General features: G+C 40.5%; 2 protein-coding genes and 1 pseudogene across 2 annotated transcripts; 1 reads left to right on the top strand and 2 right to left on the bottom strand.

The window, feature by feature from the left end:
• On the top strand, positions 1–6,604 carry LOC114552424 (multidrug and toxin extrusion protein 1). The gene is made up of 17 exons (XM_028573201.1): positions 1–176; positions 412–513; positions 604–672; positions 982–1,130; positions 1,235–1,277; positions 1,394–1,438; positions 2,600–2,697; positions 2,772–2,869; positions 3,281–3,394; positions 3,481–3,548; positions 3,643–3,751; positions 4,037–4,112; positions 4,517–4,586; positions 4,717–4,849; positions 5,007–5,101; positions 5,190–5,232; positions 6,076–6,604. The coding sequence occupies exons 1-17, from the start codon at positions 45–47 to the stop codon at positions 6,285–6,287; spliced, it is 1,656 nt and encodes a 551-aa protein (XP_028429002.1). The 5' UTR covers positions 1–44; the 3' UTR covers positions 6,288–6,604.
• Positions 6,057–16,720, bottom strand: LOC114551910 (multidrug and toxin extrusion protein 1). Its single transcript, XM_028572734.1, has 17 exons — positions 16,613–16,720; positions 16,150–16,251; positions 15,865–15,933; positions 15,613–15,761; positions 12,037–12,079; positions 11,903–11,947; positions 11,657–11,754; positions 11,474–11,571; positions 10,935–11,048; positions 10,772–10,839; positions 10,524–10,632; positions 10,359–10,434; positions 10,132–10,201; positions 9,839–9,971; positions 9,655–9,749; positions 9,450–9,545; positions 6,057–6,847 (listed from the first exon to the last, which is right to left on the bottom strand). The coding sequence occupies exons 1-17, from the start codon at positions 16,718–16,720 to the stop codon at positions 6,545–6,547; spliced, it is 1,776 nt and encodes a 591-aa protein (XP_028428535.1). The 3' UTR covers positions 6,057–6,544.
• Positions 16,715–26,749, bottom strand: part of LOC114551926 (multidrug and toxin extrusion protein 1-like) — an 11,489-nt pseudogene continuing 1,454 nt past the window's right edge.

Here is a 26,749-nt window from a genome sequence, read left to right on the forward strand (position 1 = left end):
CCACCCACAGTGGTGAATAGAGCAGTAACTGTACTTACTGAATCATGGCGAACAGCACACAGAGTGCCCCTCTTTCTTCATGGAGTGAATGTTTGCTATTAAAGCGGATCCGCATGTTGGTCCCTGTTGGTTTCAAGAAAGAAATAAAAGAGTTGTCTAAACTGGCCGGACCAGTGGTGAGTAGCCTGTATTCAAATGTACTGTTGGTGTCCAATCATTGCTGATCGAAATAATGATCAAAATGAAACAATAATACTTTTTTGAATGTTTTTTTTATTGGACTGTTATTTATTAAGCTTGTACCATTTAATGTGCATGCCAAGTTGAAATACAACAAATAGGCCCACACTACTAATTACCGTTTAGCCTATTAATAAAGTGATCAATATACCAGCTACGTTTTCTCATCAGATGATTGCCCAGCTCATGGTGTATGCAGTGGGTTTTGTTAGTACTGTTTTCTGTGGCCATCTGGGGAGGACAGAGCTGGCAGGGGTGGCTTTGGCCATATCAGTAAGTGCAGGATAGTACTGTTCTTACAGTATAAGTTAAACCAATAAAGCTACAGAACATAATCCACTAATGTTTGTCTTATACCCTCAGGTTATTAATGTGACAGGTATATCTATTGGAGCTGGTTTGGCTTCAGCCTGTGATACTCTGATTTCTCAGGTATGAGCCTGTCATATACCTATATATATGTACATGCGTGTATGTTTGCGGGTGTACACATGCATGTGTATGTATGTGGGCAGGGATAAGTGTATTGCATATTGATGTGATTTTACATATATTCTTGTAATGAAATGTCTGTGATAAAATGGGTATGTATTGTGGGTCTAGTGTTGACCCCAGGAAGAGTAGCTGACTGGTACGGCATCAGCTAAAGTGGATCCTTTTAACAAACAATAAACAATATACTATTTTTCATAAGGTATAAAAAAGTATTGAAAAACATAAGACAATACTTTCTGGTTTTAGACCTTTGGGGGCGGTAACCTCCTGAAAGTTGGGGTCATTCTGCAGCGGGCGATCTTCATTTTGTTACTGGCGTGTTTCCCTTGTTGGGCAATCCTCGTTAACACTGAGTCCATTCTGTTGGCTGTCAGACAGGAGCCAGAGGTGGCCAGGTAAGCTGTGTCAAAAGTCAAGTCTTCTTCTGCTTAATCAATTTATTTATACTTAAAATAAAGTGTCTTTTTGTAGTTGATATTGATGGGAAATCTCTCTCTAGGTTGTCTCAGATGTACGTGAATATCTTTATGCCAGCACTTCCTGTGAGTATTTCAAACCTCTCACAGTGCATGCTGGGATAGGGTGCTCTGAGTAGGAATGAGCAGTTCCAAAAATGTATTTTGTGTTGAAAAGTAATTTTCTTTGTTGTTCTGTCTAGGCTACATTCATGTATTCATTAGAAACAGGATATCTGCAAAACCAGGTGAGTCCATTATTATTCAGCATCAAGTCACCTCTGATGAGCTGAAATAAAGACGGGACAGGTTCATTATATGAAATACATCATGTATCCTGTGATTTGCCACCAAAGGATAAAAGTTCAGTAAAATGATATCAGTCATACTTCTATTTCTTTGGTTTCAGTGTTGCTCCAGATCTGCATAATGATGTGACATTAGAGATTAGCTCTGTCCGAATTCAGACTGCAATAAGGTCAGGACATCTGGAACTTTTTCATGTCAAAGACCCTAAAATGAATGTGTATGAAACCACAAACCTCCGAGTGGACCAAATGTTTTGATTTGTGTTTGTTGATTAGGTAAATCAATTAGTGTGCAAAACACATGCACATCTTTCTTGTCCAGGTACTGAGTAACTGTACAGTAAATTCTGCATCCCAAGGACTCAACAGCATGATAGAATGGTCCCCCCAGATAGTTCGGCACCCCCGGAAGTTCTGCCGGATGTCCCTCACCTTCTGCTTTCTTTGTGTTTATGTTCTAATCTGGTCGCTTCGAGCAACAGCAACCAGAACCACTGAGCTAGCAAGCTAACGTAACACGCTGAAAATGGCAAGGTTTGAAGACAATTTGGATCGTGCAACAAGGCAGGCCTGCTTGGTTCTTTCAGGGAATGATTGTAAAGATTTACAAAGAATATGTTTACGGCCTTTCCTCTCTAACTGGGACGTTTAGGGACCTATTGGCAGGGATTTGCTATGGACAAAATACACACGGAGATACACTGGTAAGAGCTAATTTATATAGCTCACATTACTGTATTGTGTGAACAGTTAACTTAATTTAATATTGTATGTGGCGTTTTCTTTTGCGGGGTACAAATGTTCTATCAAAACAATTTCCTTCCCCGAGACTATTTTACACAGCCACCGTCTTTGTGACCAGAGCTTAGTGCTGCCCAAGACGATTGAGATTGGTTTAAAGAAATGCAAACAACCCAGAGTTTTTTTTTCTGTGTATGTGGGGAAGGGCCAGACCTTCCTCCGCAGCACTGTGGAGGAAGGTTTGTCAGTGCGAGACTAGTGGGAGGGTAACAGTGGTGGAAAACCCATAAGAAGCTCCTGTAGTCATCTTTGGGTTCTCACTGTTTCTAATAAGAATAATATGTGGCTCTTCTCTTTTAGGGCATCATATGGCCGGTGGTAATCACAGGCGTTGTGGTCAATCTTTTTAATGCTCTCATCAACTACATCTTCCTTAATGTATTCAATCTGGGAGTAGCGTGAGTATTGCTTATTGACTCTTTCAGTAACAACACTATTGTTCACAGCATCTATAACAAAGTACTCTTTATAGAGGTTCTGCTGTTGCCAACACCATTTCCCAGTTCTCCATGGCTGGAATTCTTTATGGTTATATCATGTGGAAAGGTCTTCATAAGGCCACCTGGGGAGGTGAGTACAACATTTGCATTGGAGGATAGTGACCCTGCATTTAATCAGTGGCTCCAAGTTTTCCCTCAAGCAGGTGTTAATGAGCTGTGTCAGTAATGAAGAAAGCTCAGAGTGGGGGACCATGATTTTAATAATGCAGTTTGAGGAGATTAAAGTTTTGTATTAACACATGCATAAGTATTATAATTCAGTATGTAGTGCTCTCACTACATAGTTATTTTTTAATAATGCTGTCAGAAGCTATCTCGTTGGAAAACAAACATCTATTTAATTGTCTTAAAGGCGTTTTAAGAAAACTTAACACCCATCTTCATCTTCAAGGCATCTTTAAATCTGATTCTTGAGACAAAGACATTGACCTAATCTGACTTTATTTCATACGTTTTAGTAATGATTTGTTGATTGATTCAGGCTGGTCTAAAGAGTGCCTGCAGGACTGGGGCTCGTACATCCACTTGGCCATCCCCAGCATGGCCATGATGTGTGTTGAGTGGTGGACGTATGAGATTGGAGGCTTTCTGGCAGGTAAAGTCACAGGTCACGTTGTGGTTTCAAAGCATGTGTGTGAAGTAAAGTTGGTCTGAAATGTAACTGCTGTGTGTCATTGGCAGGTCTAATAAGTGAGGTGGAGCTCGGAGCTCAATCTATTGTATACGAACTGGCAAATGTTGCATACATGGTAATCTTTCCTCCACCAAATACTGAATGTACATTAGATTGTTATTGTGTGAAAGGAATCCAACAGCATGTTAATGTACTATTTTTGTTATTAGTTTCCTTTGGGTTTCAGTATAGCAGGCAATGTAAGAGTTGGAAATGCCCTGGGAGCTGGAGACACAGAGCAGGCCAAGCGCTCTGCTAAACTTACAATGTTCTGTGCAGGTTAGTTTGCTCTGAAACACTATTTCTATGCAATACGTTAATCTTATCAAAATGACATGTACTATTTGAAGTTAATATACTAAGAGAATCATTGTTATATCATGAAACACAATTAGAGCAGGAGTAACTTTGAGCTTAAAGAACCAGAAAGTTATTGAACTGCTCCAGTTACTCCAGTTACTCATTAGCCAACAGTAGGAGACTGTGGCTGTCCTTTGTAACTAATTTATCACCTTTTGAATGGTGCAACCGATGGGAAATTAAGTCTGTTACTCTTCACGACAGGGTCAGTCTCTATATGTTTGTCAGTTCTCATTGGGAGCCTGAAGGACCATATCTCTTATGTTTTTACATATGATGAGTGAGTATATCGTGCATTTTTGCAACCACAACAGTATTCATTACCTTTGTACAAAATGCTGTGTGTGTGTGTGTGTGTGTGTGTGTGTGTGTGTGTGTGTGTGTGTGTCTTTGTGTATGTGTGTGTGTTTGTGTGTGTTAACACATACAGAGTCAGTGTCAACACTGGGAGAGAGAACCGGTCTCTTAAATGACCTTTCACCATTATTTATTGCCTACCGAGAAAAACTGTGTTTATATATTCTTTTAACTATTAACTCGAGCTAGGCGTTACGCTCAGCAATTTATAATCTATGGTCAGTGAAACTAGGATTATACAACGTGTCACAGTGCTTACGACACACAAATCTCATGACAATATAATTTTTCACCAACATTGTACATTTTGAATCTGTCTTCTTTCAGACAAATCAGGCAAAGGGTTGCTGATGTTATAGCTTTATATGCTCCATTCGTCCTCCTAGATGCAATTTCAGTAAGTATCTCTGGAATTCACATCCAAACAAGACCTCATGATGCACCCATATACATGTATTATCACATTTGCAACACACATGCTTTTTTTGTCAAGTCTAACCACATCGTTATTCTGTTTGCGTGATTAGGCGGCCTCGGGAGGCATTATAAAAGGAGCAGGTAAACAGAAGGTTGGGGCTGTTTGCAACATTTTGGGATATTATGGTGTGGGTTTTCCCATTGGAGTGTCACTGATGTTTGCAGCCAAATTAGGAATCAAGGGTAAGATTTACAACATGTTGTTTAGCCTTCAGCTGTTTTTCTGTCCCATTGCTGCCTAACTGGTCATTTTTAAGTTGTGTCACCAGTGTCTTTTTGTATTTAGAGCTCCACCTACTCTTTAAGCTAAAGATGTATAACAATTCTTTATTTCCCTCAGGTCTGTGGATAGGCTTGTTTACCTGTGCGTCTCTGCAGTGCACGTTCCTGATTTTCTATCTGGTAAGAATGAACTGGAAGAAAGCTACAGACGAGGTTAGTATTCATAGGTTAATCTTCCCATTCTTAATGGCCTAAGGCTACTTCTTTATGAATAAATGTTCACACATTGTTTTTCTTCCAGGCCCAAATCAGAGCCGGGGTGTGTGGGAGCTCCACAGACCCAAGTAAGCATTTAAAGCATTTTATATTGCTAAAGGAAAGAAAAACATCTATCTTGTTCAGAAATGATAAATTCTTCCCCAGGAGCCACTTTAGAATATAGGAAATGGTGCATAATGGTGGTACACTGATAATGCTTAAAGTATTGCATGTAGCACATTTTAAGTCTGTGCAACAGTTCAGTACTGTCCATCTGTCTACTGTTTGTTGTTGCTGTTTGTATTTATTCATTGATTCATTGTTTAAACTAGAAATCATAGTGAAAATATTTCGTTTACAATGGTATAAAAAATGATGAAAAAGCAGCTAAACGTCACATTTAAGAAGCTGCAATGTGCAGATGTTTTTGCATTTGTGCTTGATCAAACACTTTAAACGATTACTCAATTGTCACAACAGTTGACAATTCATTTTATGTCAATCGATTAATGAATCATTTGTTTCAGTGCTAATTAGATCACTAATCAGAAACTAGCTGGCTAGAAGCTGAATTGACCTCAATTAACCTCAGATTCCTACATATTAAATCTATTTTATTTGTTTTAGCCATAACTGCTGTCGTCTCTAAGGTAGTCACAGGAACTTTGCGTAACTAACAAAAACATTCATTCTTGCTAACAATCATTAGCATAAGCTATGTACCGGTAGTTGATATGAGCAAGCTAAGTTCCGGTTTCACTTTGGCTTTATTGATGCATAAAACGGAAAATAAACCCACGTAAAATGTTAGGAATGAAATAAATATAGTATAATGTGAATAAATAAATAAATGTCAGATAGAATCTTGTAATTCTAGCAATTTAATATTGTTCAGTGAAAAAACATTACAGTCACATTTGTATATCCAGGTCCCCAGGGAGATGATCCAGAGAACTTTCAGGAAGAAACCGACACCATGGACCTGGTTGACACTGATGCAGGACCAGCAGTTCAAACGGTGGTGGTGGAGCTCTCTCACAGGACTCTGGTTCTGCGTAGAGGCCTTGCTCTGGCTGTCATGCTATTCATCCTGGCTGCTGGAATCATTATAAACCTGCTGATCACTAACTTGGGGACATGAGCATGAGCAGCGGTTATTGCATTCAGTGAAGCAACTCCTTAGGCACCAGTGCACAATATGGTGCAGATGTTTGCATAGCACTATGTCAAAGCAGGACCTGCAGAAGAAAGGCATAGGTGCAGATGGGCAGAAAGCACAGAAAGGGAAACGGTGTATGATCAATGAATAACAGTAACCTCATTAATATTACTCTCAAACCATTAATTCACGAGAGTTTCACAGCCAATCTTCCAGTTTTCGTCTCACAGCCCAGTCTGTCAAAGAGAATAAGTCGAATTAAAGACAGTGGTAAAAATCTGATCAGGAGTATACGTCGTATTGATCCAGTCCAAAGTAAAGTTGGCCTCTGAAGGCAGGGTTTCTGGCAAAGGCACAAGGAAGTGCACACTTGCTCCCACAGCCAGAAGTGCAACTGCTGCAAACATAGTGAGGCCTCGCCTGAGGATCAGCTGGGTAGTGGAGAGACGACAACCCTTCAGCTGCTGGACAACATGTCCCCCCTGTGTCTCCGTCTTCCCATCATGGCACTCGGCGCTCACAGACTCATAGCCTTCAACTGACTTGGAGGGAAAAGTATTATATTACTTTATTTTATCAAGTGATGTGACACGTTTTTTAGGCTACAACATTTTTCGTCACATATAGCAAACTTCTCCTCACTATCTACTAGCTGCCTGTCCCCTGAACACACTGTAAAAAAACGCGGTCTCTGTAGACAGCCCAGGCTCCACAAACTGCGCCAACCTGCCCCACGAACCATAACAAACAGTGGTCCAGCCAGTAACCGACAAGAAGGAGCTGGTTGAGCCATCACGGCAGCAGCGTTAGCACATCCACATCCACAATGCGTATTCATGACTCAACCAACTCCTTCTTGTCGGTTATTGGCTGGAACACTGTTTGTTATGTTTGGTGGTGCAGGTTGGTGCGGTTTGTTTTTGTTGGCGTTTGTGGACCCTGGGCTGTCTACAGAGACCATGTTTTTTTACAGTGTGTTCAGGGGACAGGCAGCTAGCGGATAGTGAGGAGATGTTTGCTGTATGTGACACAAAATGTTGTACCCTAAAAAACGCTTGAGATCACTTAGAGCACCTTTAACAGCCACGGTAAAACTATGAAGGAAAGTTGTCAGATATTTGGTTGAACTAATGTCCACATATCAAATAGGGGTGGCACAGTTCATGAAAAACCATCCAAACCGTTCGGTCCGCTTGTCTCGGTTCGGAGCACGTGTGCGTCGCACGGTTCAACGCATGGGCAATGTGGCCTCGTGCCTGTCAGGTGCCCGTATGTGACCTCAGACAGTGTGTTTCCCTTTTGCGCGAAAAAAGAAGTGTGGACAAGTTATCATCAAAATGTACAGCGAAAGACATTTTAAAACATTGTAAAACATTTCAGACCGTCCTGCCAACCTGTATTCATTTCAACATCAATGTACGCTGCGTTTTTTCACTCTAAAGTCGCTGAAGTGGCTGCTGTTTCAATCCTGTCAGATGTTTGCAGCAGGAGGGGCTGCTCAGTTCCCCCCGCAACTGACACGCGCACACACACACAAACACACACACGGTGGATGCAGGAAAAACTGGACATGAGACGTACAGGATGACCTAAATTGAGGACAGCTATGCTCGTTATTGTAAGTGCAATAATAAGTTAAAGTCCAATAAGTACTTTATCAAACCGTATGAATGTGTGTCCCAGGCCAGTATTCACCCTTTGCACGTGACGTCACACTCTACTCCCGCGAATTATGAACGCCATGATGGACAGCGGAAGAGCTATTCTGTAGATGGACGGCAAGTCAAACGAGAACGTATTCGCTGTTCGTGTTCTCACATACACAATCTGCAGAGTAATCCTCACCAACATAAGCATGTGTATGTATTGCCTTTCTGTTTTAAATGACTGATAAATAATAATAATAAAGCTTCCTCACCCAGCTAGCTGCCGTGCTAACCAGCCGTTCCTGCTAACAGGTCCCACATAACTATCATTGGTTATTCACTGACCTACATATCCCAAAAAGTAAGCCGTTCCCTTGATCATTTAACTTAACACACATCCAACAAATATTGGTTAATTTAAAGATGACATGGCACGGAAACTAGCTTCAAAAAGGCCAAACAACTGAATTAAATGCGGGTCTGCGGAGCTCCTACCCCAGTTAGCCGACCAGCTAGCTTTGGACTGCTCGCTAGCTGCCTTCCATCGCGTCGAAATATCCACCGGTCAACAGCGAATATAATCACAGATAAGAAGATGGCTAGATGTTACATTATGTGTGGTTACTACTGATCATAGACACTCCGTGATTTACTGCATGGATTAACGTGTGATGAATGTGAATGACTGCATTTCCCAGAGCTGGGATGCGTTCAGGCATCCATTAGAAAGTTGCATTGGCTCAGCCAGTGAACAACGGTACGTGGGTAGCCACGACTGACCATGTCCTCTAAAAACACAGACTACGGGTTATATAAATCTTTACTTAAAGGAGAATTCCGGCCAATTTTTAAGTTAATCATGATCGCTATAGCTACGTGAGTACTTTCGATAGAAAAAACCCGACCGGAATCATTGCAGGTAACACGGAGAAGCTGCAGCTACATGTACAAGCGTCCCCTGAGCTAAAATAGCAGTTGTTGGGGCAAGTTTTAGAGTGCCTTTGTGCCTCTTAACAGACACAAAATGTAATTAATATGTCTGTGCCACATGAACAGGGCCCTTACGTGTCAACAAGATGTGTTTTCAACTCAGACATTGTTTAAATTAACCTACCCTGGTTCCTGTCTCGATCCTGCCTGTAGCTAGCTTGCCCTGCTAGCTGATAGTCGTTAGCTGCCTGCTGACATCCTGTGAGTGTATTCAGACAGGCTTCTGTGATAATCATCCCAATAACAATCCACGGAGCGGCGGTGGTGTGGTTATGTCCTCCAGAGGACAGGTCATGTCACGTCTTGAAGTGTATTCCCCCCTAAAAAAAAACAGTAGTGCGGTAGGCCTGGGAACGCCTCCGGATCCCCCAGTCGCAGCTGGTTAATGTGGCTCGGGAAAGAGAAGTTTGGGGTCCCCTGCTGGAGCTGCTCCCCCCGCAACCCGACACTGGATAAGCGGACGAAGATGGATGGATGCTACTAATGTTAAGTTAAGCAGGCCACTTACATTCCCATTACTCGCTGTCTGGTCAGCAGTGTTGTTACACAAAGCGTCTGACAGGGCAGCTGTCATAGGCGTGTTGATCTGTGCTCGGTTAACAGCCTGCAAACAAACAAAAGCTAGACCAACTTCCAATGTCTCTTACATGCAACAAATAGTTCTTGAAAGCACAATTTGTTTCAGTAAATCCAAATTCTGAGACCATGCTTACCTCCTCTGTCATTCTCTCCCAGTTCATATTGAAGATGAAAATGATGTAGAAGGTGGATTGTAAAATGACACAAACGAGCAATCCCAGCCAAAAACCTGTGGAGAAAAGACAGATTAGTTAAGTGCACAGCAGGCTTCACTCAAAAATTGGAAACGAAAAATTAAAGGTCACTTTGTGCTATAACCTAAAATTCTCAGTTTTGCAACAAACGTTAAAGTAACGCTCAGTGAAAGTCCTATGCAGTAGTATCCAATGAAATTGGCCAGAGCTGGTATCTTCTGTTTGCCCGTGCCCAAGAAGATGCCTGTGCACACACACTAGGACGGAAAGAAATAGATCTCTAATTATTAGCACTCTCACTCCATTGACCACCATGTGCTAACTTCTGGATAGTTATTTGATTTATTCAACATGCTTTTGACATCATAATGCAAATGTGTTTGCTGTGCTAACAAGAAAAAAAATGTTAAGACTCACCACAAGAGCATCAAAGAACTGAAGGAAACAGTGAGCATTCATCAAGTGTGAGACCAGACCTATGATCTTCCTGAAATAAGGTTTTTATAATTAACATCTATTTTTCTAGGCCAATCTTTGTATGTAACAATAGCACTTTAACAACCTTAAATCAAGTTACAGGCAAATCAGTCAAATCAAAGATACAGTTAATCAAGAAAAATGGGAGTGTTGCTGTAGAGACTCACCCATCAGAGGTGAAGATGAAGCCAATCACTGATTTAGTAGTGCCAAGCACAATACCTTCAACAACGGCAATGCTACCTAGAAGAGAGGGGCTGTGAACATTTTGAAGAAATAAAATGCTGATATGTTAATATAAGCTAAAACAACAGAACATGTTCATAACTGACCTGCAAGCGCTAATGACATCTTGCTGGTGAGGATCGCCCTGGCAGTGTCTCCTGCACCGAGAGCATTACCCACTCGGGCACATGCTGCAGCTTGAATACCAAGAGGGAACTATAGAATTAAGAAAAAGTATTAAAACAAGTTGGCTCCTGAGAGTAAACTGACTCAAGGTGAACAAACACCGAGTTCAATAATGTCTAGGTAAAGTTTTTAAAAGTGAGAATGTAATGCTCTGACTTGTAGTTAGTACCATGTATGTTATGAAAGCCACCATCATCACAGCATGTTGGGCTGCCAGCTCATCTTCACTCAGCATTCCTGATCATCAGAGACAAAGAAGAAAGTCATGAATCAAAGTTTGTATTTGGTTTGTGCAAATCAAATGTCTTACCAATATCTAAAAATTGGATTACCTGCAACAAATCCACCAAACTCATAAACCCACCACTCAAAGCACTTCATTAATGTACTGGGAATGGCCAGTTTCATGTAGGAGCCCCACTCCTGCAGTGATTCTACAGACCAGCCTGAAGGGGGAGAGAGAAACTTATTTATGTAGTCTAAAAAAATGGAGGCTGAGCAAAGTGATACATGACATCATACGGAGCAGAAAATGTGTATTGTAAATGTGTATTTCCTATATTTCCAAGCAGATTTTCTATGCTGTATTCTGAATAAAATGTCTGTGCCCCTTAGTATGGTGACACTGCACAATAACACATCATGGTTCAACTGTACTGTCTGGCTTAAATCTCCTCGATCAAGATCAATAAATGCTTATGTATATGACATCAAAGTCTCCCGAACCTTCATATAAGAGTTTTCCCTCCTGCGCACAAGATACTTTCTTGTTAGCACCAGAAAGTAGGACAAAAAATCCCCATGTCCCTTCAGGGGCTCCGTAAGATCATAAGGTCACCACAAATATCGACTAACTATAACTGTTCCTCACCTCCCCATGTCTTTACATGGAGCTTCTTCCACCAAATGTAAGCAAACAGAAAAGTGCAGATGTAAATCTGAGACAGAGTGTTGGCTGCTGCAGATCCGCTGTAAGACATGCACACAGACATGTTGACATATCATTGTGTGTTATAGTTTCGATTAGATTCAGAAGAGGTGTGAGTACACTTACCTAACACCCAGATCCAGCCAGTAAAGAAAGATGTAGTTCGTCATCACGTTTGCTATGTTTGCCATGGCAGCAGTGTACATTTGTGGCAGTATTATACCCTGAGTACACAAACACCAGGTAATGTAATTACTGCCACCACTTATACCTGTCCCCTGAAAAATTACAACATTTTTATACACTGAAATTGGATGATATAGAATTGGACCATCACAGAGAATTGGTCTTGGTTTTAGGACAGCAATGCACCTGGTTCTGCAGGTAAGACACCTGGAGATGTTGTAGAAACATTGCCTACAGAGAAAGATTATTGTAATAGAGTATTTATTAAGCAGCTTATTGAGCAAAAAAAGTAAATATAACAGAAAATGTTTACGACTCACTGGTACTGCAGGAAGGAAGCCTGTTATATACAGCTGGGCTATTCTGAAATCAAGACCAAATTAAAGATAAACAAGCACTCCTAAAATATAATATACACTGCTGCAGGGACATGTGGAAGATTTCATATTTAATGAGAAACTTTTAATTTAAAGCTGCATTCATCAACATTTACTAAATCAAAATTGAACCAAATGACTGTATATGTAACATGAATTTGCTTGCAGGAAGAGCTAAATGAGAGACAGAGAAGGGACCCCCCTACTTATATTGTAAAATTGAGTTCAAAATAAAAAGCCACCCTATAATATTTCTGTATGGTGGCCTAAGGCCTTTACTCATAACTTTTTATGGTGCATACAATACTAAGCTATTGAAATAATGTTTAACATATTCATATATATTTATATGTTTTAATTTTAAACATACATGTGGCACAATGAATACTTAACTGTATGTAACTAGATGGCTAGCTTACCTATGGGCCAGTAAGCCTATCATCAGTGTTGTGTGTGTTTTTCCCCCTCACAAATAGCCTGGTTTATCTTTGCTAATATCATGTTGGATTCATGTTAATGTATATTTTCAGACATTTTTTTCATCAACTTTCTGAAAAATGATCAGTTGGTGGCCACCCTGCAGTAACTATGAGGACCCCTAGGGTCCCTGACCCCCTGTTGAAGATCTTTGCTCTATTAGCCTAGAACCAACCAGCAGAACAGGCTAACAACGTTAATGAGTAACTGCTGAAGTCAAATATCTGGTAAATACTCAAAGATTTCTTTAAGGAGTTGGTTAAGTCAAATGAATATTGGGTTTATAATCAGTCTCCGACCTGAAACATACCACTGATGGGATAATACTGTGGCTCCGTGTCTGCTACAATTGTTTGCTTACAAGTTAGCCCTGTAATTCAACTTTTTTAAAGGGCAACTATTTTATAGCATTTTCAGGATTACAGTATACAGTACAGGCCGAACGTTTGGACACACCTTCTCATTCAATGCGTTTCCTTTATTTCCATGACTATTTACATTGTAGATTCTCACTGAAGGCCTCAAAACTATGAATGAACAGATATGGAATTATGTACTTAACAAAAAAGTGTGAAATAACTGAAAACATGTCTTATATTTTAGATTCCTCAAAGTAGCCACCCTTTGCTTTTTTGATAGCGCTGCAAACCCTTGGTGTTCTTTCAAAGAGCTTCATGAGGTAGTCACCTGAAATGGTTTTCACTTCACAGGTGTGCTTTGTCAGGGTTAATTAGTGGATTTTTTTCCCTTATTAATGGGGTTGGGACCATCAGTTGTGTTGTGCAGAAGTCAGGTTGATACACAGCCGACAGCCCTATTGGACAACTGTTAGAATTCATATTATGGCAAGAACCAATCAGCTAAGTAAAGAGAAACGAGTGGCCATCATTACTTTAACAAATGAACGTCAGTCACTCGCAAAAACCATCAAGCGCTACAACGAAACTGGTTCACATGAGGACCACCCCAGGAAAGGAAGACCAAGAGTCACCTCTGCTGCTGAGGATAAGTTCATCCGAGTCACCAGCCTCAGAAATCACAAGTTAACAGCAGCTCAGATTAGAGACCAGATGAAGGCCACACAGAGTTCTAGCAGCAGACACATCTCTAGAACAACTGTTAAGAGGAGACTGAATCAGGCCTTCATGGTCAAGTAGCTGCTAGGAAACCACTGCTAAGGAGAAGCAACAAGCAGAAGAGATTTGTTTGGGCCAAGAAACACAAGGAATCGACATTAGACCAGTGGAAATCTGTGCTTTGGTCTGAGGAGTCCAAATTTGAGATCTTTGGTTCCAACCGCTGTGTCTTTGTGCGACACAGAAAAGGTGAACGGATGGATTCTACATGCCTGGTTCCCACCGTGAAGCACGGAGGAGGAGGTGGGATGGTGGGGGGTGCTTTGCTGGTGACCCTGTTGGGGATTTATTCAAAATTGAAGGCATACTGAACCAGCATGGCTACCACAGCATCCTGCAGCGACATGCCATCCCATCAGGTTTGCGTTTAGTTGGACCATCATTTATTTTTCAACAGGACAATGACCCCAAACACACCTCCAGACTGTGTAAGGGCTATTTGACCAAGAAGGAGAGTGATGGAGTGCTGCGCCAGATGACCTGGCCTCAACAGTCACCGAGATGGTTTGGGGTGAGTTGGACCGCAGAGTGAAGGCAAAAGGGCCAACAAGTGCTAAGCATCTCTGGGAACTCCTTCAAGACTGTTGGAAAACCATTTCAGGTGACTACCTCTTGAAGCTCATCATGAGAATGCCAAGAGTGTGCAAAGCAGTAATCAGAGCAAAGGGTGGTTACTTTGAGGAATCTAAAATATAAGACATGTTTTCAGTTATTTCACACTTTTTTTGTTAAGTACATAATTCCATATGTGTTCATTCATAGTTTTGATGCCTTCAGTGAGAATCTACAATGTAAATAATCATGAAAATAAAGGTAACGCATTGAATGAGAAGGTGTGTCCAAACTTTTGGCCTGTACTGTACTTGCATTTTGTGTTTGTTTGTATTAGAACATGTTTACATGCTTTAATGTAAAAAGGCAGCGCAGCAATGGTTATGTTTAGGGTTAAGGTTAGGGTTAGCTGCCTGGAAGGTGTGGTTGGAGTCTTAAAACACCATCGAGCATATGAGACGCTCTGTAGCGGCGCCTGTCTCTTTAAGCCGACCCTCCCAAAAAAGCCCAGTCTGCTCTGATTGGCCAGCGTGCTTCCTGGAAACTCGGGAGCCTCCACTCCGTGTTCCATTAGCTAGTTGAAGCTGGAGCTACTGCAATGGAGTATATAGCAGGACTTTGTACTGTGAAAAATCACCAATAAAGGCTTCTAAACCAAACACCACCCAATCAGACACATTTTAGCAGTAATGTAACAACACTGGCAGCCAAGATGGCATATTTTACTGTTGTGTTACTGCCATGTTAACATTGTCGCACAGTGCAGTGGCTTCTAAAAAAACAACAACACTTCAGTCCTGCCTACTTGGAGCAGATGACCAATCATAGAAGGCCAGCTTAGAGTTGTGTAACACTTAGCCAAGAGTAGAAGAAACTGTTGAAACCGGAGCGTTCAGAACAGTTGGAAATCTTAATGTTTTAGCTCACACGGATTTGTCTAAAATACGTTTACCTCATTATTTTGGCCACGTTTAACATGAAAATCCAACATGATAACATTGTAGATGAGACAGAAAACACGGGAAAACATATCTCCCCTTTAAGGCAATAAGAGTTGTGTCACTGTTAACTTTGTTGGAGTTATTTTGCCACTTTGTGACCAAAATTCAATAATAGTGCTTCAAAGACACATTTTATATATAGGCTATTATTAAATGCATGCACAGCACACATTGTGTCAAAACATTTAATATGAAGGTACTTTAATTAATTAAAATTATTGGAGCACAATTGGTGCACTAGAGTGAATCGGTGGGGACCAGATATGATTGTAATGCAAAGATGGTGTTTGGCAAAGTGAAGAAGATGAGGCCTCGAGATTTCAAGTGATTTGTTATCGAGTTTGGTTAGTTACCTGGCCACCTCAGGGTCCTGGCCCAGGCATAACAGGACGGCCTGGGCATTAATGAGCAGAGCCCAGCAGGGCAGACAGAACAACAGCAGGATGATGATGCCCCGCTGAAGGATCACTCCCACCCGCAGCAGGTTCTTACCACCAAATGTCTGCACATCATAATTCACATTTTAGAAAGCACATTAATAAACAGGAGGGGTTATTGAATAATTCCAATGTATTATATCATCATATCAGAAGGGGTTTTCAAACCTGAGACACCAAAGTATCGCATGCCAGTGCCAGACCACATCCTGTAGCTGCAGTGGTAATATTAATGGTCTGAAAAGAAAATGAAACATACTTGAATGAGTCTGATGTACACTTGAGGACTCTGATGTAAGCAATATTTCTATTACACAAGAGTAAATGTACTTAATCTTGATATAATTATCAGACCTGTGAGACAATTGTAAAATCTATCTTGCTAACGTTATAATTTTCTTCCTTGAAAATACATTGCCACATGCCATTTTCAGCATAAAGATGACCACTTACAGCAGAAGCTAATCCATAGCCAGCCATAACTTCATTTCCCAATCGCCCACAGAACATTGTAACCACAAATGGAAGCAGATAATTTAGGATTCGAGAGAGCAGCTAGAAAGACAAACATGGACAGTTGTGCAGTTGATACAGCTACCCGCGAACAGATGATACATTGTAAATTACAGTAAACAACAATTAATTATAATAGCTCTCTCTGCAAATGAGCTCTCTCTATGACACTCATATCACTTTGTCAGGTTGCAGCCACTGTTAAGACACTGTTGGAAACCTGGCAAGCACTGCTTCGAGTCAACTGATTTCTGCTTCTAAAACTCAGACACAATGATTTTTCCTGTCATTTCAAAACAACCACTCTTATTAATCTTCCGTTTTATAAATCAACTTATTACACCTTAACCTCACACAGCTCCTGACAGACAGAGCATGATATGTACACAGTGCCAGTCCTTACCAGAGGCCCTGTCATCTTCAGGATGTGGTACAGTTCCTCTCTGTGGGCCAGGGGAACCCTGTGGCGCAACCACCTGCAGCAGAAAAGCTTTTCACTGAACCCCTCCATGTCTGCAGGATGAGATGCCAATGCAGGTCCTTTGCTGGAGTATCTGTCTTTTCTCTCATGGTCTTGTCTTAGTTGCTCTTCAGGAGGTTGGAAAGGACAGAAATGTTTGCTGTGGTCACAGCTGACCTGGAATTAAGCCAAGGCCAGCTGAAACAACGCACATTGTGAAAGAAATGACTTAGATGGATGATTAAAAGCAAGAATGTTCTCCTGGTCAATAATTCAATGAACAGATTTTCTTTCACTCCAAAATCATTTACAAAATGGCAGATCAGACTATGGACATGTATGGAGACGATTTAATAATTCATCCCTTTTACATATTTTGGACTTGTCTAACATCGAATTTATTGGCTAGAAATATAACAGAAATAAAGTCTGGGTTTAGAGATTGATGATTTTTTCAGTTTTTCATTTAGTGCTTGACATGTACATCGAAAATTGGGAAAGCAACCCTTAACAAACAGTAAACCCACCCGTATTTTGTATGAACTTGTGTATAACTCCCGGTAACCTGGGACCTTGATAATAGTTTATTGTAAGCAAGGCTAAATGTTGGTTTACAGACAGATGCAGGTGGATGTTCAGTAATTAAATGGAGAAGATACATAAGCTAACAGGCGAGGGTTAAAACTGAGGCAGACTTACAGGTTCTACAGGATTACAGGCTTAGAACAAGCAACTTTGACAAACTGGTAGTGACAAACAGTAATGAGTGGAAAAAGGCTGATTATTTATTCATCTTGCTCTAGATTGGAGTAAAGGGACAGAGAGGAAGAATGGGATAGTTTTCATACTCCCATTTAAAGTGATGGTTTGGAGTAATTTCACCCTAGGGTACTTTGCATCATGACCTCGAGTCAAACACCCCCGCAGAAGCTTTTTCAGCTGGGTCTAACATTGGACGAGTTAGCGTGATCAGCTGAATAGCTTAATGCAGGCGCTAATGGATCCACGTTTGTATCTCGTACCCCACTAATAATGCCCGAAATGATACCAAACTTCTACAGTAGTACAAATAGGTTATGCACTCATAAAACGATGGATTGGAAAGTTTGTAAGTACACCAGAAGTTTATGTAAATGTAAAAAACACTTGCCTGTTGGGTTCTGCTCTCTGCTGCTGCCGGCAGTAAGACAAGCGCTTAGGGACGTCTACAAATTACAACACCGAAAAGAGATACAACAAAAATATTTATTAATTTCATGATTAAACAAGGTAATGTCTCCAAACTTACCTCAATTATAAGTTGTATACTGCTAGTTATACTAGAGCACTCACTTTAAAAAACAGTTAAATTAATAAATATTTTTGTTGTATATCTTTTCAGTGTTGTAATTTGTAGACGTCCCTAAGCACTCGTCTTACTGCCGGTAGTAGCAGCAGGGAAAAATGTTATATTACTTTATTTTGTTGAGTGGTATGGAGAACAAGCACGGTAAAACCTAGAAGGAAAGTTGTCAGATAATTGTTTTTTTTAACTCAAATGTCCACTGGAAATTATTACACAGAAAACAACATAGAAAAGTATATTGATAACAGTGTAAAATGAAAAGCCATTTAGGTTGTAAGTGTAAAGAATAACAGGCCACTTTCTGTCTGGTTGTCTGACAGGGCAACTGTGCTTAATAATGTTGTTGGTGTCGTTACCAGAGCTCATTTCACAGCCTGCAAACAAGCAGATACAAAAACCCAACTGTCAATATCTTCTTATTCATACATATAAGAAATAGCTTTTAAAATGTGTCGGATTTGTCTCAGGAGCTGATGCTGTAGAAATAAAACAAATTCTGCTGTTATATCTGAACAGCTGAAGCCTTGCATGATCCCGTCGGATTAGCTAGCAGCGTACCTCCTCGGTTACTCTCTTCCAGTTGAGATTAAAGATGACAATGATGTAGAAGATGGATTGTAAGAAGACAGAAATTAGCAGTCCAGCCAAAAACCTGTGGAGAAAAGACAAAATAGTCTGTCAAGGGCACAGCAGGCTTCACTTATAATAACAATAACCTGCTCTTCCTCTGCAGCCATTTATTTGTCTTTAAAAAATAACAAAACATTGTCACTTTATATAATTACCCAAAACTCTCAGTTTTGCAACAAAGTAACGCTCAGTGAAAGTCCTATGCAGTAGTATCCAATGAAATTGGCCACAGCTGGTATCTTCTGTTGGCCCGTGCCCAAGAAGACGCCTATGGACACAAATTAGGATGGGGAAAAACATATTTCATATTTGACTTTTAAGACTTGATTTTGGCATCATACTGCAAATATGTTTTACTGGCTGTTAGACTCACCACAAGAGCATTAAAGAACTGAATGAAACAGTAAACATTCATCAAATGGGAGACCAGACCTATGCTTGTCCTTAAATGATAATAAGGATTGGGATTGTGTACAATGTACAGTTATGTGAATGCAGCTGTAGAGACTCACCCATCAGAGGTGAAGATGAAGCCAATCACTGATTTAGTAGCGCCAAGCACAATACCTTCAACAACTGCAATGCTACCTGGAAGAGAGGGGCTGTGAACATTTTGAAGAAATCAAATGCTGATATGTTAATATAAGCTAAAACAACAGAACATGTTTATAACTGACCTGCAAGCGCTAATGACATCTTGCTGGTGAGGATCGCCCTGGCAGTGTCTCCTGCACCGAGAGCATTACCCACTCGGGCACATGCTGCAGCTTGAATACCAAGAGGGAACTATAGAATTAAGAAAAAGTATTAAAACAAGTTGGCTCCTGAGAGTAAACTGACTCAAGGTGAACAAACACCAAGTTCAATAATGTCTAGGTAAAGTTTTTAAAAGTGAGAATGTAATGCTCTGACTTGTAGTTAGTACCATGTATGTTATGAAAGCCACCATCATCACAGCATGTTGGGCTGCCAGCTCATCTTCACTCAGCATTCCTGATCATCAGAGACAAAGGTGTTCTTCTTTCATATCATACATAAAGTTCATATCACATGGTGGTTTGATAAAAACAATTATCTTAAATAACATAGTTCTGTACTGCTCATTGTTTAAGTCTATAAGAATAGATTCAATGTCATTTTGAAAATATATTTGGATTACCTGCAAAGAATCCACCAAACTCATAAACCCACCACTCAAAGCACTTCATTAATGTACTGGGAATGGCCAGTTTCGTATAGGAGCCCCACTCCTGCAGTGATTCTACAGACCAGCCTGCAGGGGGAGAGAGAAACTTATCTTTGTAGTCTTAAAAAATGGAGGCTGAGCAGAGTGATACATGAAAGCATAGAATAACCATGAATATTAAATCCCTCACCTCCCAATGTCTTTACATGGAGCTTCTTCCACCAAATGTAAGCAAACAGAAAAGTGCAGATGTAAATCTGAGACAGAGTGTTGGCTGCTGCAGATCCGCTGTAAGACATGCACACAGACATGTTGATATATCATTGTGTGTTATAGTTTCAATCAGATTTAGAAGAGGTGTGAGTAAACTGACCTAACACCCAGATCCAGCCAGTAAAGAAAGATGTAGTTCGTCATCACGTTTGCTATGTTTGCCATGGCAGCAGTGTACATTTGTAGCAGTATTATACCCTGAGTACACAAACACCAGGTATGTGTTGAGTACCAAGTATACCTTTGCCCTCAGCAATTACATTAATTAAGACGTGTTGATTTTCTGAAATAAAAGAACTGTGCACAGGACATTAGTCCACCTGGTTCTGCAGATAAGACACGTGGAGCTGATGTAGAAACATATTTTTTTAAATAGACAAAAAATTACAGTTGAGAGGATGAGGTCTCGAGTTCTGACTGAAAATCATAGAGGCTCTGAGTTCTAGATGCAAGTTTGGTGCTGTTAGTTACCTGGCCACCTCAGGGTCCCGGCCCAGGCATAACAGGACGGCCTGGGCATTAATGAGCAGAGACCAGCAGGGCAGACAGAACAACAGCAGGATGATGATGCCCCACTGAAGGATCACTCCCACCAGCAGGTTCTTACCACCAAATATCTGCACAACAGCACAGACCATGTTAATCATTTTAGAAAAGGGTGTAATGAACAGTTGGGATCTGGAGTTAGTAAAATTGAGAAAAGAAGGCGAACCTGACACACCAAAGTATTGCATGCCAGTGCCAGACCACATCCTGTAGCTGCAGTGGTAATATTTATGAACTGGAATGAAAATGAAACATATTTGAATGAGTCTGACGTGCACTTTGGGACTCTGATGTAAGCAATATTTCTATGACTCATGCGAGTAAATGTTCTTTACATTAATTAATTTGTCAGGCTTGTGAGACAATTGTAATAGCTATCTTGCAGAGTTTATAGTTGTAATAATTTCTTCCTTGAAATAACAACTCCTGCCATTTCCTTATGCTAGCCTCCACAAGGATGTGGAGCGTAAAGATGACCACCTACAGCAGAAGCTAATCCATAGCCAGCCATAACTTCATTTCCCAAACGCCCACAGAACATTGTAATCACAAATGGAAGCAGATAATTGAGGATTCGAGAGAGAAGCTAGAAAGACAAACATGGACAATTGTGTAGTTGACACAGCTACCAGCGAACAGATGATACATTGTAAATTACAGTAAACACAAGTTACAATTAATTATAATGGATCTCTCTGCAAATGACCTATCACACTCATATCACTTTGTCAGGTTGCAGCCACTGTTAAGACACTGTTTGAAACCTGGCAAGCACTGCTTCGAGTTAACTGATTTCAATTCAAATAATTTCAAAACAACCACTCTTATTAATCTTCTGTTCTATAAATCAACTTATTACATCTTAACCTCACACAGCTCCTGACAGGAACCCTGTGGTGCACCCACCTGCAGCAGAAAAGCTTTTCACTGAACCCCTCCATGTCTGCCAGGCCAGAAACTAATGCAGGTTTTTCCACCACTGTAGTATTTTAAGGTAATTATGAATTCACTTGTGTTAGTTTCACAATTTACATTTCAGGTTAGACACTTTTACAATGAATCACTATCTAACTATGTTTTTTAAGTGGATACCAGAGATGCATAAATTACATTTACAGTTTTATTTATTTTATTATTATTTTATTATTTTATTTTAAGCGCCTGGCTGCCTCAGAAACCAAAACTTGCGCATGTTAAATCTGGAACCCATGATCAGATTTGAAACCAAATCCTCCAAACGATTCCAATAAAGAAACGATTCCGATGGAATCGTAATTTTTGAAACGATTCCAAGTAGGAATTGGTTCTCGATTCCCAACCCTACTTAGGACATTTATATTTTAGCCCATGAGAGAGAGGGAGGAACAAAGTGAAAGCGATATTTACGCATCATATTCTATAGCGTTGTAGAAAATTGATCTTCATGGTAAATTTCGTGAGTAACATTATCTTCTGCTTACTTTTAAGGAAAAGAGTACAACTGTTAATGTGTGCAAATGATTAGTAGCCTAATCCTTGAATGGTATGATTATGACAATCAATTCAGAGCAGTGGTCAGTAAATGGATATATTTAGGCTACTTACGCATTCAGTCGGTCCGTGATCGTTTGCTACGCTTTCTCTCGCTGTTTCATTACAGCGGCCGTGTTTCTTTCCTTTTTATACAAATTTCATGTCATCATACTTCCACAAGAAGCTGCTGCTCACTCTGTATAAAGTATGTTCAATGCGTATTCTCCATTTTGGCATCAGTAAATCTGTGATCGACCTTGCAGTCTTTTGAGGAAAGTCGTGGACGCGCATCTATCTGAATTACTTCAGCCTTTTTCAACCTAGTCTCTCCTCCTCAGCCTGGCTTGGCCTTCGTGAAATGCACCAAGCCAGGATGCACAGATTAGACTAGGTCAAGCCTCGCTTTATCAGTTATCCTGGATTTATATATTCTGCTTTTGTGTAGGTTTCTGTTTCCTGTTTTATTTTGGTAGTCTGGTTTTCTGTCTTGTCTTGTCTAGTTTTACTTCCTGTGTTTTCCCGCCTGTCTGATTGTCCTGCCCCGCCCTGATGTTTTTTACCTGCTGTATCACCTGTCCCTTTTTTGCTCGTTACCTCTTGTATTTAGCCTCTGTGTTCCCGTTGTCTTGTGTCAGATCATTTTGTTCCTGTTGTGTCTCCCTGTGTCAGTTCAAGTCAAGTTCTGACTTCCTAACAGTGCAGATGCTTTGCTGCTTGCTCCTGCCTCTGCTTGCATATTTCTGCTGATAATCTTGCTTTCCCTCTGAGAGAAGCTATGTGCAACGGCTCTGGATACTTATAAATCATTGGACTATACATTTTTTGTAGACATAGTAGGCTATTGCCATATTTCAACATTTTACTGCGTGAGCGTGGCCTAGCCTGTCCTAAAGTGACTGTAGCTTAAGCTAATTAGCAGCAAGATGCCTTCCTTCTCCATGGAAGACTACTACAAACTCCTTCAGAAGATTGCAGTTCTGGAAACCAAAATTGACCGGTTAGAAGTAAATGTGGAAGTGAACGGATCATGTGGAAATGACACCACTTTACCAGTGACCCAAAACAATGAACAAAAGCATGCTAACACACGGCTAACTAGCACCAGCAAGACTACAAACAAACAGGAGGGCTGTGGAACGGGTAATAAATCAACAAGTGGTAGTCCTCCCTGGAACTCTTTTGGTGCAAAGCCTAAGAGTAAATAATTTTCCTGGGAAATGGGAGGACGACTAACGGGCAGAGCACAGCACCCTGCGATTTGTGATACGACCGGCTGGCCTGCATTATCATCCAGGCAGAGTGCCTCTTCAACCCCTGTACTTAGTAGGACACAGCCGTGGACAACTGCAAAAGGGAAAATTAAAATGCCTCCCCAACAACTGAGTGTGCAGGTGGATAACAGATATGCTCCTCTGCTGCAGGGGTCCAGGGTCTGGACATGACTTAGATTGCATCTCATCGGAGGGCTGATCTCGGGACATAGTGCAGACAGATTCAAACTCTGAAAAATGGGTAGTGGGCTGTCTGTGTAGCTGTAAAGAGCCTATACAGCCTATCTGATGTTGGACCGTCACTCACGTTGTTATTGTAGCCTATCCTACTACCCTTATATATAGCCTACTGATTTGATTAAAGCAAGACAACATCGGCAGTATTGACTGCAAAATATGTTACAGAATATTTCGTTCTGTATGACCAGTGCAACATTTGAAAATATTTTCTCTGAAATTTTGTATCACATTTATATCTACATTGATGTCAAAACCTAGACTTTCAAACATCAAGATGTCATTTATTAATATGCATTCGTGTCTAAATGACATATAAACATATTTTCCTATTCTATTTTGACTGGAAACGCTTCCAACACGCTCGCGTCTCGCGTGAAAAAATAGGCGTCGGTTCTATTTCTAGCAGGCACGCGTCTCAGGTGCGTCTCGAGCCGCGCGTCTCACGCCGGCAGTGTGTAAGCTCTAACCTGTTACCATGGGAGCCGAAATATAAACGGACACGCCACGCGGCTGACACGCTTGCGCGACGCGTGCAGTGTGTAACCGGCCTAAGGACTGAGAGCAATTCTAAAAGTAAAAAGCTACAGGGAAAGCTAATGACTGGGCCTCAAACTCTGATTGTGGGTGACTCTGCTGTAAAAGATATCAAAAGCAGTAAAAACACCAAAATACTCTGTTTTCCCAAAGACATGGTGTCTGACCTGGCCCAAAGAATCCCAGATATCATAGCAGCACACCCAACTGTGAAGAACATTATACTGCACATAGGGTCAAATGATGTTGTAAAGCAAGAGTCTGAAGTGCTGAATCGTGACTTTATGAATCTGCTGAACACAGTCAGCTCCCTAAATGCGAAGGTGTTTATCAGTGGCCCTATACCACCAGTCAGAGGAGGAGCTGAGAGATTCAGCAGACTGTTGGCACTGACCAGATCGCTCTCAACTGCATGTACTGACCATTCTCTGCAGTTCATTGACAATTTTAACATTTTCTGGGACTGCAGACATCTTTTTAAAACAGATGGACTTTCCCTTAACAAGTCAGGAGTAAAGCTGTTCACTTCTAGCCTACTTTACTTTCTGCACCACACATCTACTCCCTCGGCCAAGGACACAAGACAAGATAAATCAACACAAACAAAACAAGAGGAAGACACAACCCCAGGATAGAGGGACCAAAGAACTGTGTTGTATTTTTGCGAACTATGGACTGACTCAGCATGTGACGGAGCCTACACACAACAAGGGGCACAGTCTGGACTTGATTATCTCGAAGGGTTTGAACATTTGAACCACAAGGTTGTGGTGACTGATGCTGCTCTCTCTGATCATTGTTGTGTTTTCTTTAATGGCAATAGCTCTATGCACAAAAGTGTCCAAACAAAGGTTATCAGAAAACGGTATATCACTGAAAACACCAGTGAATCATTCATTCAGCTTTTCTCCTCCAAACCCACCCTCTCAGGGGTCTCAGTCACTGAGCTTGTAGACAATTTCAATTGTAAAATTACAAATGTTATTGATGCTATTGCTCCCACTAAGGTCAAAGCTCTCTCTGGTAAGAAAAGATCTCCATGGAGAAATGTCATACTGGTAAGAACAGAAAAAAGAGTGTCGAAAAGCAGAACGCAGGTGGCGAAAAACTACCACTACAACACTTATAAAGAGAGACTTCCCATTGCATTTATAATTTGGAACTGAGGAATGCTAGGCGGTCCTTCTTTTCGGACATTATTGCCAAAAACAATAATAATTCACGTGCTATGTTTACTACTGTCTACTGTACTACTGTCGATAGGTTAACAAACCCTCCAGTACCAGTAGCATCTGAATTTGTATCCACCGAGGCCTGCAATGATTTTACCACTTTCTTCAAAGACAAAATTCTGAAAATTAGACAGTCAGTGCTTCCATATCGAGTACAGAGTTTGTGTTGTCACAGTGTCCAGGCAAAACAAATTCCAATATGACCCAATTCCATATGATTAACCATAAAAAATAGGCCGATATCAAACCTTCCATTTATAAGTAAAATCGTTGAAAAAAATGGTTTCTCAACAATTCAACCTTTTCTTGTCACTAAACAACAGTTTTGATGCCTTCCAGTCAGGTTTTCGACCACACCACAGCACTGAGACATCTCTTGTTAAAGTCTTTAACGACATCCACTTAAACACAGATAGTGGCAAAATCTCAGTCTTAGTATTACTTGATCTCAGTGCTGCATTTGATACCATCGACCATGACATATTACTAGACCGATTGGAAAACTGGGTTGGCCTTTCTGGCTCAGTACTAAAGTAGTTTGAGTCTTATTTACAGAATAGGGACTACTTTGTGTCTATAGGGAATTACACATCTGAGCATACAAATATGACGTGCAGAGTTCCCTGAGGCTCAGTTCTGGGGCCTCTCCTGTTTAACATCTACATGCTTCCACCGGCTCAGATTATGGAAAACAATAAAATAAGCCACCATAGTTATGCAGATGACACACAAATTTATCGCCAGGGGACTATAGTCCAATACAACAACTGACTAAGTGCATTGAAAAAATTAATGACTGGATGTGCCAGAATTTTTTTAAATTAAATGACGAAAAAACTGAGGTGGTTGTTTTTGGAGCAAAAGAGGAACGATTAAAAGTCAGCGCTCAGCTTCAAATGACAATGTTAAAAACAACAGACAAAGCCAGAAATCTGGGTGTAGTCATGGACTCAGACCTGCATTTTAACAGCCACATTAAGACAATTAGACTTAGACTTAGACTTCTCTTTATTGATCCCTTTGGGATGACTCCCGCAAGGAAATTAGATTTCCAGCAGCAGATTTTAGCATCTTACAAAAACACTTTAAATATAAAAAAGATAGAAAAAATACAGTATAAGAATAACAATAAACTTTTAGCTAAATATTTTTTACAAAAATAAACAAACAGTAAAACAACAATAAACTACAGATAAATAAAGATAGATATATAGGACTGTGTATGGTATTGTGTTATTATACAGTTAATAAATAAATGACATTTAGCATAAATTAGCAGTTAAGAGTAGAGATGGTCCGATACCGATACCA

This window comes from Perca flavescens, chromosome 3, assembly GCF_004354835.1.
Source record: "Perca flavescens isolate YP-PL-M2 chromosome 3, PFLA_1.0, whole genome shotgun sequence".
Lineage (NCBI taxonomy): Eukaryota > Metazoa > Chordata > Actinopteri > Perciformes > Percidae > Perca > Perca flavescens.